Source organism: Aegilops tauschii, chromosome 6 (genome assembly GCF_002575655.3).
Source record: "Aegilops tauschii subsp. strangulata cultivar AL8/78 chromosome 6, Aet v6.0, whole genome shotgun sequence".
NCBI classification, from domain to species: domain Eukaryota; kingdom Viridiplantae; phylum Streptophyta; class Magnoliopsida; order Poales; family Poaceae; genus Aegilops; species Aegilops tauschii.
This window is the reverse complement of record NC_053040.3, coordinates 294,183,210-294,199,876: the sequence shown is the minus strand read 5'-3', so window position 1 is coordinate 294,199,876 and position 16,667 is coordinate 294,183,210. Positions and strand designations below refer to the sequence as shown.

At 46.4% G+C, this 16,667-nt stretch overlaps 2 protein-coding genes across 2 annotated transcripts; both read left to right on the top strand.

Moving 5' to 3' along the window:
* The first annotated feature begins 9,011 nt into the window (after window positions 1–9,011).
* On the top strand, window positions 9,012–13,363 carry LOC109784280 (isocitrate dehydrogenase [NAD] regulatory subunit 1, mitochondrial). Its single transcript, XM_020342880.4, has 4 exons — window positions 9,012–9,649; window positions 11,932–12,171; window positions 12,536–12,614; window positions 12,847–13,363. Exons 1-4 carry the CDS (start codon window positions 9,128–9,130, stop codon window positions 13,119–13,121), a joined length of 1,116 nt encoding a protein of 371 aa, XP_020198469.1. The 5' UTR covers window positions 9,012–9,127; the 3' UTR covers window positions 13,122–13,363.
* Window positions 13,364–14,715: 1,352 nt separating this feature from the next.
* LOC109784281 (uncharacterized) lies at window positions 14,716–15,568 on the top strand. Its single transcript, XM_020342881.4, has one exon. It carries the CDS (start codon window positions 14,782–14,784, stop codon window positions 15,379–15,381), a length of 600 nt encoding a protein of 199 aa, XP_020198470.1. The 5' UTR covers window positions 14,716–14,781; the 3' UTR covers window positions 15,382–15,568.
* The last annotated feature ends 1,099 nt before the right edge of the window (window positions 15,569–16,667 follow it).

Here is a 16,667-nt window from a genome sequence, read left to right as displayed (position 1 = left end):
TAGTTCAGAAGTAAATATTTACTCTACTAAGATGCATAGTCACATGAATGTTGACTTATGTAAGGTATTTTAAGAGTTTGTTCTGAATGTTGTCTATGTAATGCCAGGCCTTGTGAATTTGATTGCAAAGTTGAGCTTGGAATGCTGTGGCATGCGACATCACGAGCTGTTCACCATGCCTCCTGAGAATAATGCTTCATATTGTCTTGCATGTTGAGCTAATGCCTATGATTTGCATATTAAGAAGATCATCCTCTTCTATTGTTTCTGTGCTTAAGAAGTTCATTGTCTTATGTTTCGTTCGTAGCCTATACGACAACTCGGGTAGGTTAGAGGTGAAACCATATGATCTTCCAACCAACTCATCATCTTAGGCCGTGATTGGATCGTCGTTTTCCAACCAAAACCGCTTGTAAAACTGATGCTTGTAAATAAAAGCAGATGGTCTTGGGCGAAGCGTTTGGTTGGTCGATTTCGACTAGTAAAATATATACTAGTCTCTCAAATTACACGTGTAACTCGCCGGTTTTCATTACACACCTCGGGCCCTCGGTTTCATTATGCCTATATTTTACGCGTTGTTTCCGATGACGAGTAAATTACACTTGTATCTTAATACAGGTGTGAAATAAACCAGAGCTCCCAAGTGCGGCCTTACTGTTTCATGCCGTCTCAGTCTCTCGAAGGTGCTCATAGGTGTCCGATGATCCTGGCTTCCTGAATGAGCAGCGGGCGCTGTATTAGACCATCCGTAGGGCCCGCGAGGCCCTCTCCGTCGTCCTTCGAGTTATTGCGCTCGCCGTGGCGCCGAGCATTGTCAACATGGTCAACGAACATGAGGATTCAGGAGATGACTTTATTTTGACTGGATGACAGTAGGGACCCACTAGGGCCATAGCTGTGCGTACGCAAGTGCCTCATTATTATGTACAACTATTTTGTTTGCTTCCTCCTGGTTTCCTGATATCACGGTCCCACACCATTGTCAACCTATGTAGTCAATAAACGAGAGAATTGCACAAGGAGCGGCCGACAGCTGGGACCAAGCAGCTCGAGCAGTATTTGTGTTGTTGAGGTGTGAGCACTGCAGATTTTTTCTTGAGCGATGTTTTCGTTGTTGTTCAGAGGAGAGCAGGGTATTAACTGGGCAGGCTGTGGCCCGTCTAGCACAGGCCAGATATCCAGCCCAGATATTAATTTTTTTCAAGCTGAAAATGGCTAGCCCAGCTATACTTTTTTTGAGGAATACCCAGGAAAAGTCAACTTGTTATTCTCCACCCCGCTGGGCTGCAAATCTTTACTAGGAGGGATGCATTAGGCTTAACAAGAAAATGGGCATTAAGAAATAATAAATGGAATGTAATTATAAAAACTGGGCTATGACTATAAAAAATACACCAAACACGTAATTAGTTTATAAAATATTATTTTTGGATTTTGGAAATTTTAATTTCATTAATTGTTGCGCGCACAATGTTTCGTTGGATTTTTACGTAAGACAAATATATATTGAAATTGTAATCTCACTAGAAATTTTGAGATAAAAATATTTCGGATCCCATAAAAATGTGGGAAATTTTATTGAATTCTGTTTTGAACGTTTGGTTGAAATTATTAATCATTGTCCTAGCTAGAAAATGGGCTGTACTTTTAACAAACTGTAAATGGGTTGTAGTAAATTCCATTAGAATTCAAAAATGGGTTGTACATTCTTATAAATCTCAAATGGGCTATAAGTTCTCTGCCACACACTTGTGGGCCTAGTAAGTTGACGCGTCCCCTAAGAAAAAAATAAGTTGATGCGTATGCAAGGCTTTATCAACTTATAGTCAACACACAGTTCTAGCAACAGTGGCCGTTGGATGTCCATCCAAGGGATGTCGTGCTTCTTCTTTAATCTCGGATATTCTAGCTTCACTCGTCCAAAAAAGATTCCTCCCCCTGACATCTGGGGCGCACCGTTTCGGAGGCTGACCTGTGGGCCTACTAAGTTGACGTGTACCGAGGGCTTTGTCAACTTAGTCAATATAAACGATTCTAGCTGTAGTGACCGTACGATGTCCATCCAACGGCCGTCGTGCTTCTTCAACCTCTGGTCTTCTTGCTCCAGCCTCCCAAAGCAGCACCGGCCGTGCCGCCTGCTCCTGCCTCCCGTGGCAGGCTGTGCTGCCGCGGAGGCCTCACAGCCTCCTACTACTCCCACCGTTGGCCAGGCCCTGCGGCGACGGCATCCACACACCGCAGCCGAACCAGTGAACCCTCGTACTCCTCTCCGCGTGGGCATCCACTGCCGCGTCTTCCCCCGCTCCGCGTCGTCCCCTTCTTAGGCCTCACCGTCGTCCACCGCCTTGGTGCTCTCGGCGCGGCGTGGTCAATGTGGTCAACGACCGACTTCCATCGGAAGAGTACTGTACGTGGAGAGGCTGACAGCTAGGTCCACGGCCGCAGCAAGGCAGTGCCTCCTTATTTTGCAGAAAATAATTATTCCTCCACCTGACAGGAGGGACCCACCGGACGGGCCACCGTATTTCACGAAAAAAACGTTTCCCCCCTGACTGCTGGGACCCACCAGCTACATCTTCGCACGCAAGGAAGTGCGTCCATATTACGGGCAAAAAAAATGATTCGCCCCCTGACTGCTGGGACCCACCAGCTACATCTTCGCACGCAAGGAAGTGCGTCCATATTACGGGCAAAAAAACGATTCGCCCCCTGACTGCTGGGACCCACCAGCTACATCTTCGCACGCAAGGAAGTGCCTGACAGTCGGGACCCACCTGGTCGAAGCGTACGTAGTGTTGTCATTCTGGTCGCGAACGTGTATGTACATACTGGTCGATCGGTCTGTCTGCAGGCTGCAGCGATGAACCGTGGCCGTGCAAGGAAGGGCACGTGTCGTAGTAGAGGTGCGCACGTAGCATGTACACGTACGTACAGCGGCCAGGGTGCAAGAAAGAAAATACAGCCATGTACGTACATACGGGCGGGGTCTCGAACGCCTACTCGCGCATACGTACGGCCAGGGCTCGTGTACATGGCTGGGTCAGAACGGAGAAACTGCATCGTCGTCGTGTTCATGGGGAGCCAACTGGCTGGGTCGGAACGGAATGCTTCGTCATGTTCATCGGGAGCCAACCGGCTTGGACGGAACAGCCGATGGAAACGAGGACTGGCGTACCGCAGAAGGAAACGGCCTTGTGTTCGACCGACCACGGTGGAAACAGGATCCTGTTCATCGGGAGGGGCCTGGCGTACCGCAAAATGGAGGAAACGCACCTCCTACGGTCGAAACGGGGTCCTGTTGATCGGGAGGGGTGTGGCGTACTGCAAAACGGAGGAAATGGACTTGTGTTGGAGCGCTATGGTCAAAACGGGGGTCCTGTTCAACGGGAGGGATGTGGCGTACCACAAAACGGGACTCCACGGGATACTGTTCATCTCCACCATCGACTGCCTCCATGGGGTACTGTTCATCCACCGTCAACTGCCTCCACGGGCTCCTGTTCATACACCGTCGACCTCCTCCAGCCTCCACCTACGACTGTTCATCCACGGGCTCCTGTTCTTCTAACCTCCACCGCTTCTCCACCGGCTACTATTCAACCAGCCCTCTCCATGGGGTCCTGTTCAACCACCCCTCCACGGGCTACTGTTCATCCAGCCCTCCACGGGGTCCTGTTCATCCAGCCCTCCACGGGGGCCTGTTCATCCACCGGCTCGATCGACCGGGGTACTGTTCATCCAGCAGCAACAGCCTCTACTACCATGGGGTCCTATTCATCCAACCCCCCACCGGGAACTGTTCATCCAAACCCCCCAACAACGCTCACTGTTCATCCAGAGGCAGCATCGATCAGCTTCAGTTAGCAACAGTAGCGAAGGAATCACTCGGCTTCAGTTAACAGCAAGGGATCGATTGATCGCTCGGGTTCAGTAACGCGCGCGTAGCCTGCAGTGCAATCGCTCGGGTTCAATTAGAGCCCAATGCCTTGCTCGGGTTCAGTTAGAGCGCAATGCCTCGCACACACGCGCGTACGTACGAGAGAGATGCGCATCGCTCGGCCCCCGACCACCCACCGTAACCGGGAACTCCCCCGATATTTTCCTCGCCCTCGCTTCTACCACGGTTTTCTCCGTCATGGACGGCCCAAAGAATGTCATGCGGCTGCGTCTCTGGCCCGCCCAGGACTAAAAGCCCATTTTCTGTCATGATTTTTTGTCATAGAAGTAGGACCCCACCATATCTATGATGATACCGGGTTTTGTCACAATTATCGTCATAGAAGTGTCATAAGCATGACCGATTTTTTTTCGTTCGGCCCAAAATGTCACGGATGTATCTTTTTTTGTAGTGTGAGGAGGCGCGTCTTGCTCAGACGGAACCACTTGATGTCTCACATATCATGTGGTGTGAGCTACGGTTTGCCGTGTTCAACCCTAAGGTACCCATCTATGGACCTTACCTGTTTCTCTTGATCACGAGGACTTGGGAGAAGCTCTATCCCAATGATGAGTTTGTTGCCCCTGACTGGATCCGTCACGACCCCATCAAGCTTCGCATCAAGCCTCAGTGGGCTAACACCACTACCCGTGCTGAGGCAGAGGCTGCTCAAATGGACGTGGACAAGGACGAGATTGAGGAGGAGGAAGCGGATGAGGACAGCTCTGTTGGATATGCTCCTCCCTCTACTGAGCCTTCTTGGGCTAAGAAGCTGAAGAACAAGATGAATGCTCTGTTCTGCATGCAGGCCAAGGGCCAGTACAAGACCCATGTTGCTTCCAAGGAGAGTCGCCGCCGCGACAAGAGGATCTTGAGGACGTTTGGGGAGGAGATATCCAGTGGGTCTGAGAAGCACATCACGCTAGAGGCAGAATGGATGACGAAGCATGGCTACCAATGGACTGAATCTGAGGAGGAGCCCATCCCCGCTGGCGAGTTCGATGAGGAGCGTGACGAGTGATCTATTCAGCTTGGGCTACCACCTATGTCGTAGGTGTCCTCTCTGCCTTTTTGGTATTTCGATGCCAAAGGGGGAGAGAGTGTAGGATTTGCGAGCGTATCGTGTGTCGTGCTTGCTTTGTGTTGCTTTCGTTCTGTTGGACTTCGTTTGCTTTGGTTTGGCTTGTCGTGAGTTGCTTCCTTATCATATGGTGTAAGATATATGCACTCTAGATTATCTTGTTGTCTTTATTGCTTAGTAGTCCGTGAGCTTATGCTATCTTGTGCCTGTTCTTTCTGCTCTTGTTATTATCTTGCATCCAAGCTTAGCATTAGTTATTTTATTGCAAGATATGCCTCGTCTATAAAACATAGGGGGAGTGTTGATCCTAGTATGTGTGTCGTGCAGTCCAAAGCACTTATTTAATGTGCACACATCTAGGGGGAGCCCGTCTATTTTTTATAGATGTTGGGTTTGCCTATGTTTCATTTTATATCCCTATGTGCAAATCCCGTATTGTCATCAATCCACCAAAAAGGGGGAGATTGTAAGGGCATATTTATCCCTTGGTAGTTTTGGTGATTGATGACAATGTTTTTGCGGACTAATCGTGTGCATTGAGCATTTCAGATATATCATGTCTAGGCACAAGACAATTTGGTGCCCCTCGGAGACTATTGAAGACGGCGTTTCTCTTCATTTCTTTTCAGTGGATTTGAGTCGTAGGAAAGCCGTACTATTAAGAGGGGGTCCGCGTTGGAAAGGTTTGGTGGAATCAACACGTACACGTCTGTTCCTTTTTTGCACAACCTTTCCTTTGGCTCTTTGGAGCATCCTCCGTCTCTCCGTGTCTCTGCAAAATGAAGGACTCCTACTGTTGCCGAACTGGGGCATGCGGTAGTACTGCTCTTCGGAGCGGTAGTACCGCAGGCCCTTGCGGTAGTACCGGCCCCGGGCGCGGTAGTACCGTAGGTGCTCATGGTAGTACCGCTCCTTGGGAACGGTAGTACCGTGGCCTCAGGCCAGGCGCAGCTGCTCGAGCGGTAGTAAGGGCGGATGCAATTTTTTACATCCGCGCCCTACGCTGTAGTACCGCTCCATGGACGCGGTAGTACCGTGGGCTCTGGCCAGGCTCAGCAACATGAGCGGAAGTAGGGGCGGATGTAATTTTTTTATATCCGCGTCCTACGCGGTAGTACCGCTCCAGGCTTGCTGTAGTACCGTGTCGGATTTTTTCATAGATCAAAACTCAGCGGAAGTAGTCACGGATGTATTTTTATATGTCTGTGCCTTCCCCCTAGACGATTCCTGCCTTGCGGTAGTACCGCAAGGGTGTGCGGCAATACCGCGCCAGCGGTTCTACCGCTCCCTGCCATAGCGCATCAGGACTGGTTCTAGCCCCTGCCGTGCCAGTGGTAGTACCGCAGTCCATCGCGGTAGTACCGCAGGCCAGTGCGGTAGTATCGCTTGTATGGCGCGGTAGTACCACATGTCGCAGGGTGACTTGGTGGATAACGGTTGGATTTGTTCTTTCACTATAAAAGGGGAGTCTTCTTCTCCGAGTTGACTACCTCTTTCATCCCCAAGCTCCATTGTCGCTCTAAGCTCCATTTTCGCCCGATCTCTCTCCCTAGCCAATCAAACTTGTTGATTCTCTAGGGATTGGTTGAGAAGGCTCCGATCTACACTTCCACCAAGAGAAATTTGATTCCCCCCACTAATCCCTTGCGGATCTTGTTACTCTTGGATGTTTGAGCACCCTAGACGGTTGAGGTCACCGCGGAGCCATATTCCATTGTGATGAAGCTTCGTGGTGTCGTTGGGAGCCTCCAATTAAGTTGTGGAGATTGCCCCAACCTTGTTTGTAAAGGTCCGGTCGCCGCCTCCAAGGGCACCAATAGTGGAATCACGACATCTCGCATTATGTGAGGGCGTGAGGAGAATACGGTGGCCCTAGTGGCTTCTTGGGGAGCATTGTGCCTCCACACCGCTCCAACGGAGACGTACTTTCCCTCAAAAGGAAGGAACTTCGGTAACACATCCTCATCTTCACCGGCTCCACTCTTGGTTATCTCATACCTTTACTTGTGCAAGCTTATATTGTGTTGTATCCTTTGCTTGCTTGTGTGCTTCTTGTTGTTGCATCATATAGGTTGCTCACCTAGTTGCATATCTAGACAATCTACTTTGATGCAAAGTTTAAATTGGTAAAGAAAAACTAAAAATTGTTAGTTTTCTATTCATCCCTCCCTCCTCTAGTCAACTATATCGATCCTTTCAGAAACCTAAAAAGGGTTGTTCTCTAATTCATGGCAAACATAGGAAAAAGTTTCGTGCTGGTGATATGCCAACTTTAGAAATGTAAATACTTAGATCATGTCAAAATGTAGGAAAAAAATGTGTTGTCACTGGGCTAGTTTAAAGAATTTTTAAATGTGTTCCTAGAACAAATGGAAAATGTAGATAGGTTATGTTCAAAGTTTTTTGTTTTTTCAATGGTTTTTGATGGATGGCAAGTAAAAGTTGTACATGACAGTTCCATGCTTAAACGTTGTTGGCAATTTTCATAACAAAACCAAATTATTCATATGGCAAATTGTTTTAGTGGGATGGTGTGTAATTATAAATACTCCATGTCAATTACAACAAACATCACAACAAATGATCTTAAAAAACATCATGGAAAATGTGCATATCGTGGCAAATCATAGAAAAAAATGTTCCATTATTCATATCAATTTTAGATGACTTTTGTACTGGTTGGGTGGCAAGTTTAGATCATTTTTGCTATGTAAAAGATGGTAAATGTATAAAAATGTGTACCGGTCACATACACATTTTAGAACTTGTTTTCTGAAACAATTGCAAGTTAGAAAAAATTTCCATGGCTACAAAACCTCGCTCTTAAACTCTCCCCGATAAATTTGCCATGGCAAATTTCCTCATCAACTCTTTAACATACATCTCTCAAGGTAGCTCAGTATGAAACTGTGGAGAAAAACGTAGGGCAAACTAATCCCGCAACCTCGACAACAATTGCATAACTGATTTTCCTCCTCTTTCTTCTATAAAGCAACCTCCTACTCCCCTTCGCGCGACATTTTTTATTGCTTTGTTGCTATTGCTCTGCACGTTGGACATTTTATGCTGCATCTCGTGGATCAGCCAAAAAACATCAAAAAAAAGAGAGAATATAATTTCCTCTGGCTTCAACAAAATGGCTACAACTGCCCATAGCAACCAATACTGCAGCACCCCGCCCGACAATGCCAACGCCCCAACAGGCGCCCCTCGACCCCACTCACCCCTCCCCCGTCATCGCTGCCAGCGTTGAACAAATCCCAAAACCGTGAATCCCTAGCATGAATCCAGGACCAGAACTTGGAGATGCGTACCTCAAATATGTGTCGTCTCCATTACTGGAGAGAATGGATGAAAATGCGCGGCGGCTCCATGTCGACCTTCACCTCCCTTGCTGGCTCTTCGACGCCATCATCCATCAATGTGGTGACGAATCGAAGTAGAGGACCACCGTTATTCGTCCTCGAGCCGCCGTGCTCGTCCCGAACCGGCAGCTGTAGGGTGCGCCGCCATGTTCCTGGATTCGACGACCTCCTGGCCTCGTAGCCAGCCGCTGCTCGATCCATTGACGCCCTAATGTTGTGGAGTGGCGACGGAGCTGGTTGGATAACCTCGGTAGATTAGTTCATTCGCATGAGGGCTCACTCCGAGCGAACGAGTGGCTATGGCTGACATGGAACACTCCATCGCTCTAAGATTTGCACGCCTTCATCCGACGACCATCAAGATATTCACTAGAAAAAATGTTCCTAGGGAAACGTCGGCTAAATGACATTATCTTTTTTTTTCTTTGAACTAGATGTAAACGACGATGGTTGCTGAGACGGAGAAACAAGGGATTGGCCAACCAGGAGGAAAAGGGTACAGAATATGTATGAGTCGGATGGGGAATATACAATTATACATCCCCGTAATGATTGCATACAACAGGGATGACACAGAATAATCATCCTATTATATTAATGTTGAAAAGGGAGCAAAATATGGAATGAGAAAGGGTAAAGAACCATCCACCCCTTTCCTTCTCCTTCCCCATCTCAGCCTCCGCTCATCCTTCTGGACACGGCGCCGATCGCATCCACCCCGAAACCCTAGCCGGACTGACCATGGCGCGGCGATCCGCCCCTCTCCTCCGGCGCGTCCTCTCCCCGGCCCCTCCATCCCCCCTCGCTGGCGCCGTGTCCCGCCGTACCGTCACCTACATGCCGCGCCCCGGAGACGGCGCCCCGCGCACCGTCACGCTCATCCCGGGCGACGGCATCGGGCCCCTCGTGACCGGCGCCGTGCGCCAGGTGATGGAGGCAATGCACGCGCCGGTCTGCTTCGAGACGTACGAGGTCCACGGCGACATGCCATCGGTGCCTCCCGAGGTCATCGAGTCCATCCGCCGCAACAAGGTCTGCCTCAAGGGCGGTCTCGCTACACCCGTCGGCGGAGGTGTCTCCTCCCTCAATCTGCAGCTGCGCAAGGAGCTCGACCTCTACGCTTCCCTCGTCAATTGCTTCAACCTCCCTGGCCTGCCCACCAGGCACGACAACGTTGACATCGCCGTCATCAGGGAGAACACGGAGGGCGAGTACTCGGGTCTCGAGCACGAGGTCGTTCCTGGCGTCGTCGAGAGCCTCAAGGTATGGCGAATTCCGCACACTGCTCAATACATGACAATCATTGACCTTGCTGATGTAGTTTATGCTAGCTAATGTGTTGGTGGATTGTGATCGAATATACTGTTTGATTGCTAGTAGAGGTACTTAGCTTTCCCACACTTTTGCTGAACACATGATGGTTGTATTGTTGAAGCAACAATATTCCGTCAATATGCTTGTAACAAGTTTGTTTTATTTACTGCGGGTTAATGAGTACTTGGTAGGTTGTATAATATATGGCTATTGGCAATTGGGAGGCTGTGGCAATTTGCATAACGGACAATCTAGCTGAGTTCATGGGTTGTTGGGTTTTACTGCACAAGTTGTAATAATGTGAAACAAAACTGTAGGCATTTATGATTGCTTTGTTCCAACTGAATATGATTGCCACGAGGTTTAGTCGTTGATATATTGGGGTGAGTGAATTGTGAGAGCATTTAGTACATACTTTGATGGATCATGGCCGTGTTTTCTAATTCTGAGATTAACTTTATCTATGAGATCACATGTAGCAATGTTAGGATGATACACAAATGCTTATGTTATTTGTTCCACTGTTCTAAGTTAAGGTTGCCTATCTGTTTCTTTAAATTGAATTTAAAGGTACGCGAGACACCATTATTTCTCATTGCAAATTGTAGCATGGAACATCTGGTGCATGTTTGGTTCACAGCCCCACTTTGTCAACTCATATATATTCAAGTTTGGCCATCTGTTGTACGTGTCCGGTCAGTTGCCCTGCAGCCTACCTGTCGTTGGCTCAACATTTTGCCAAACTTGCCTAAGTCTGGCTTGCCACACTTTTACACAAAAATGTGGCTTTAGTAGCCAGCCAAAGAACTCTCCTCCTAGTATGAAGCATTCAGCGCGCATAATTCACTCAAATATTTTCCTCTCCGATTCCTGCAAATTCTGTCTAGAAAAAATGTATTACATTGGTACTTGTAACTTTATAAGTATGCATATATCCGTGTAAAAGGACGTTTATCATGTCTATAAACACTCAAAGGTGTGATGGGCGCACATTAACCATTTTACAATCTTCTACAACATTTATTCCTGTCATTATTTGTAGTACTGGGACAGCGGGTTCTTTACTTTAAGGGTTCATGATATCCATCACTAATTTTCTTGTAAATAGAAAGTCTGCTGCGTATAATAGGACCACCATACTGATGGATTGTGGGCCTGTCTTGTTCTAGAACTAACAATGCCACAATTTGCCGCACGTTTGTTATCGAACTTTTGTTACATTCGTTCACCAAAATTGAAGACACAAGTTGGCAAGCATAAGAGGAATCTCTGTCCTGTCCTCTCCCGTCCCAAATCTGCTCAATGCCCAGCCCACTTGTAGAAAGCAGTTATCTCATGTAAAAGGGTAAACCTGGAGGTGCTACGTTTGGAACACAGCATATATTTTGGTCCAAGTCCATTAAAAATCTCCATGAGAAGCTAATGTTGTGACACAACTCTAATTGGGCAACGTGAGCATCCACTAATGTGCCGGGGTATTACAATTCTGTTACACTTTTGTAAGCGTATGACATGTACCCATTTATTGGAAAAATAATCTTGCCTAGGGTTTGACTTCAACCAAACACCCAGCTAAGTTGGTCAAACTTGCCTAACCTTAGATGCGCATATATTTACCAAAGCACTAGCTTTTGTTGAACATTCATAAAATGACTTAATGGTCAACTTGCAATGGTGCTGCATTGCTGCTCATATCCTTTTTAATGGACGAAGTGAGCAAAGGTGCAGTCATGTTACACAAGTTATGGTTATGTCACCCTCTCAATTATCAATTTTTTGTATTTGTTCTTGTGGTTGATTATGTACTGTCCTGGCCAAGGGTGAATAGTAGTACCTTTGCCCTACATAACACAACAATAGAAGCATTCAAACGTACAGCTTGTGGTGCCCATGCTTTGAGTAGTGAATTTAATAATTCAGTAAAAATATATTTCTCTCTAGTCTATTCTTAATACAAAATGATAATTTAGTTAAGTATCCAGTGACATTTCCCCTAGGGGTTTTGATCTCACAGTAAGATTTGTCTGTTAGTTGGCATATACTCGGTGCTTTTCCCTGCATAGTTAAATGCCCTGTCATTGGAACTATAGTTGTCGCATCAATTTTGTGCCTGTTTGCACTGTATTCTGCTTCTGTTTTTTTCCTTTACAATTACAACTGTTCTCTCTTTTTGTTTTGTTGTCTGAAGGATTTCTTTTCTTCATGTTAAACTCATTGAATGGATTTGCCAGGTGATGACGAAGTTCTGCTCTGAAAGGATTGCCAAATACGCCTTTGAGTATGCTTACCTCAACAATAGAAAGAAAGTGACGGCAGTGCATAAAGCAAACATCATGAAGTTAGCTGATGGTTTGTTCTTGGAGTCCTGCCGTGAGGTTGCGACGAAGTATCCTGGAATTCAATATAGTGAAATCATTGTGGACAACTGCTGTATGCAGCTTGTTGCAAAACCTGAACAGTTTGATGTTATGGTATGTATATGAAATCTATGCACTTCTCACTAAATGTCACTGTATTGCAAACATATTCTAATTGTTCAATGTTCATCAAGCTGAAATGTTGTCGTGGTTATACAATAAGCTACCATTTTAACCTTGAGCACGCTGTTTGATATATACTTATATTGATCCTATACAGAAAATATCAGTGCGGATCGTTTAACTAAGTTTTTGCAAATGTGGTAGTAACACCTCTTATGTTTGTACCTCTGTTGGCAATCTCATGTTTCTTTGTATGCACTGTTTTACATTCTAAAGGTTGTCTTGATGTCCCAAAGTTTACAAAACAATTTCAGAAGTTACCTGTTGACTTACTTTTGTTTTCTTCCCTTTATAGGTCACCCCAAATCTTTATGGCAATCTGGTGTCTAATGTTGCTGCAGGTATTGCTGGAGGCACGGGTGTCATGCCTGGAGGTAGAGTTTGATTCTGCTTGTGATTCTTCTGTTTTAGTGGAAATAAGTTTACAATTGGTATAAATTGATTGTTTCTGTCTAATAATAGCCTGCTCAATGTTGCATTTGATATATCTATTTAGCCTTCCCATGTCTGAACGTCTTAGCACCATGCAATGCATAAATACCGAACTTGTTAGTATATGGGGATGGAAGATTAGTCTCTAAATCTTCGTGTGCTGCATTATTTCAGGCAATGTTGGTCAGGACCATGCCATCTTTGAGCAGGGCGCTTCTGCAGGAAATGTGGGAAATGACAAGATTGTGCAACAGAAGAAAGCTAATCCAGTTGCTCTGTTTCTCTCGTCCGCCATGATGCTGAGGCATTTGCAGTTCCCGTCATTCGCCGACCGGCTGGAATCAGCAGTGAAGAGTGTCATTGCAGAAGGCAAATACAGGACCAGGGATTTGGGCGGCACCAGCACCACCCAGGAAGTCACGGATGCAGTAATCGCCAAACTTGATTAGCCGCCAATTGCGTGCTTTTCGAGACTAGTTTTTTTGCGCCCCTCGGACTAGGCCGTTAGTCCGGACTGATTTTCGTTGATTGTAGCTTTAGATTGTCATTTTGTTCAGCGAATCACTGTAAATCTTCCGGTGCGTTCTTTCTGGTTTTGCTTCAGAATAATTTGAGCAACTCACCAGAAACTTGCCAAGTTATAACTGGAAATAAGATCGAAAATATAAAGAAACGATCTCATTTGCATCCATCAGATATGTTTGGTGAATTTACGCATTTGAGTTAAATGTTTCGTGAATTAAGGTCGAGCAGATAACTTGATTCAGTAATCAGATTGATGCTCCGATATGACTTGTATAATCTTTGCATGTTAATTTTTACATAGTACTCCATTTGTTCGTGCTTATAAGGGGTTCATGTGTGTCGTTAATTGATAACAGAAAATGTGGTGCACACCTTATTAAAGCCGGACGAAACGAGATTGAAGTCCATATACAAACGGATTCTGTGATACCTGTTGCACCCTTTAGTTCAGAAGAAAAAAAGAGAATCATATTTTGAACTTTTACAAGTACTGAAAATATTTATATCATGCACATATATATACTCCCTCTGTTTGTAAATATAAGTTCTTTTAGAGATTTTAACATGGACTATATACGGATGTACTCCCTCCGTTTCATAATGTAAAACTTTTTTTACACTAAACGCCTTACATTATGGGACGAAGGGAGTATTTTGAAGTGTAGATTCACTCATTCTGCTTCGTACATTCACTCATTCTGCTCCGTACTTAGTTCCTATTAAAATCTCTATAAAAGAACTTATATTTAAAAACGGAGGGAGTGGTACTCTATATATACTACTGCAAATTTGCATGAGAAAAATAAGCATTCGTGTTCTTAAAAACTGCAAGAATTAATGGGTGGAATAACAACTTTTCATGCACTATTTGTTTTGGGGCGTGCTACGCATCCGTCGGCTGATTTTTTTTTAAAGATCAGCCGGGTCGTGAGCCATCATATCTATACCGCATCAAGCGCTCAAACATGTCTTCATCATTGCAACACAGTTTTTGTTGCAGGATTACTTCTGCAACATCGGTCTTGTTGCAGGATTATTTCTACAACACAGGTCTTGTTGCAAAAAAATTTTTGCAGCAGTTGTTTTTTTGCAACTTTTTACAACCGAGTTTTTTTTGTAATTCTTTTTGCAACCGATGTCTTGTTGCAGAAAAATTTTCTAAGAGATATTTTGTTGCAAAACGTAGACCCGTGATAGATCATTGCAACACTACCTATGTTTCAGAAACATAGCTTCTGTTGCAGAAGCGCGTTCGACAAAGGATGGTGTGTGGGCTTTCACTGGGACACGTGTAAGGCAGGGGAGGTGGCGGACGCGGACGCTGCGATCCGCCAGGTGATGGTAAGAGTTTTCCATTTGTTTTACGAGACACATGTTTTTACAAAAAAAGAATTTTTTTTCGACCAGAGTTAGTAGTGAAATGGGCCTGTCCAAATGTAGGCCTACTCTGGCCCATCCAACCTGCCTCCGCCATCCGTGTCTCAAACCCTAACAAAAACCACCCCTTGCGCCTCCAGTCCCTCTTCCTCTCTCTCTCCCAAACCCAAAGACGGCGAAACCCAACCCTAGCTCCTAGTCTCCCCCATGGCCTCGCACCTCGACTTTCGCTACCTCGACGAGGGCCTCGGCGGCGAGCGCGGCAAGCGCAAGCGCCGGGAGGAGGAGGCAGATGCCGCCGATTCCATGGAGCTCGACGCCGACGCGCCCCGGCCGTCCAAGCTCCGTGCAGTGGCCTCCCAGTCCGACCCGTCCAAGCCGGCGGCCTTCGGGTCGCCCACCTACGACGGCGTCATCGCCGGGCGCGTCTCGGGGCGGACATGGAAGGAGCCACGCACGCGCCGCTCCTCCGCGCTGATGGTGTCCCGGAAGCCCGTCCCTCTGGAGCAGCGCGTGAGGGACAAGTCCCTGAAGAAGGCGTATCAGGCGCGCGTGGCGGAGCTCAAGGACGAGATCCGGCAGAACAAGGTCGCCAAGCGCAAGCAGAAGGAAGAGCGGGAGAAGCGCAAGAAGGAGAACGTGCTGCGCACCGGCTCGAAGCTGCAGAAGGTCACCAACCCCAAGACGATCCAGAAGATCGCCAAGTCCAAGAACCGAGGTCAGCTCAGGGTCGTCTCCGACGACATCTTCGGCGGCAAGAAGTCCGAGGCCGCCCGCCGCATGCAGGTGCCCGGCCTGGAGAACTGAGTCGCCGCTTATCTTTGCAATCTGTAACGCCAATTTTGTAGTAATGCTTTTCAATTGCTGTGAGCTCTGTCATGGCCGATCAAAAATCATCAAACGCTTACAGTTACTTTGGTATGGTATATGAAACTATGTGCTACTGTTTGGTTACTCTGTTAGCGGATTTTAAAACAAGAATCACCATTGTGTAGCGTCCGTCCGTGTCTGGTTTGATTGGTTTCAGGTGGTGAGCTGCTGATGTTATCATTGAACTTCCTTCTGGAATCCTTAATTTGGTAGCTCCTCTAACTCTGACTCTTTTGATTTGGGATGTTGTGGATGATAATAGCTTTGCGCAATCTAATCTTTTTCGCGTTTTTGGGTTTGAAAAGTAGAGCTTCATTCGTTTATCAGCTGTGATAAGAACCCGGGAACTCCAGCCTTACTCCGGTACATCACTCACAAATTGTTTAGCAGTTTGATGAGCTGCAACATTCGCCAACGGGACAACAAAACACAAATCGAAAGAAGTTAAACACCTACTAAGCCCTTCCATTTGTTTCAGGATCGGAAGGATAGCAGTTCTATTCTTATTCCTAGTCTTCCATAGATCGGAGGGCACACCGCGATCAGCTTGAGTATGACTTGGTTGTGATTTCTGCTGCTACAAAGGATCGTGCCGTTTCGGCCCACAAATGCATCAGTGCTAGTCATATGAATCCAGCGACAATATTAACATTCACCACATCAGCATTGTAAATTGCATCCAGCATCAATATACAACCGAGCAAAGGTACATTTACTAAGAGCATGGAAAATGGAGAGTAATACGCAGGGGCGGGGCATGCACCTCCAGGCTGTTCATCCGCGCCGTGATTCGGAAGCTTGGTTCGACTAGAAAATTCCTGAAAGACAGATGGAAATTGAGATCAGTATGTGAGACGATCTATGGAAATTGAGATCAGTATGTATGCCCATCGTGTGCTAGTAATTGTACAACTGGTTCTTGTATGTCTTATTTTTGTATGTTCTTTTTATCGAGTTATTTACGCAAAATCACCACAACTGAGGCTAGGGTAACAGCTTAACCTATAACTTGGAGCACTAATCGTCAAATTTGCTCGTAAAAACAGCGAAATTGATTAATTGGGTCCACCTGTCAGACTGACATGGCAAAGACTAATCCGGGTCAATATTTGACCAACTGAGGTGGACGGGGGACCCACCAGTTAGCCACTCATCGTCTTTCTCCTTTTATTTTCTTCTTCCTCGTCTATTCGGTCCAGAGCGGAGGCAAGCGCGCAGGTTCT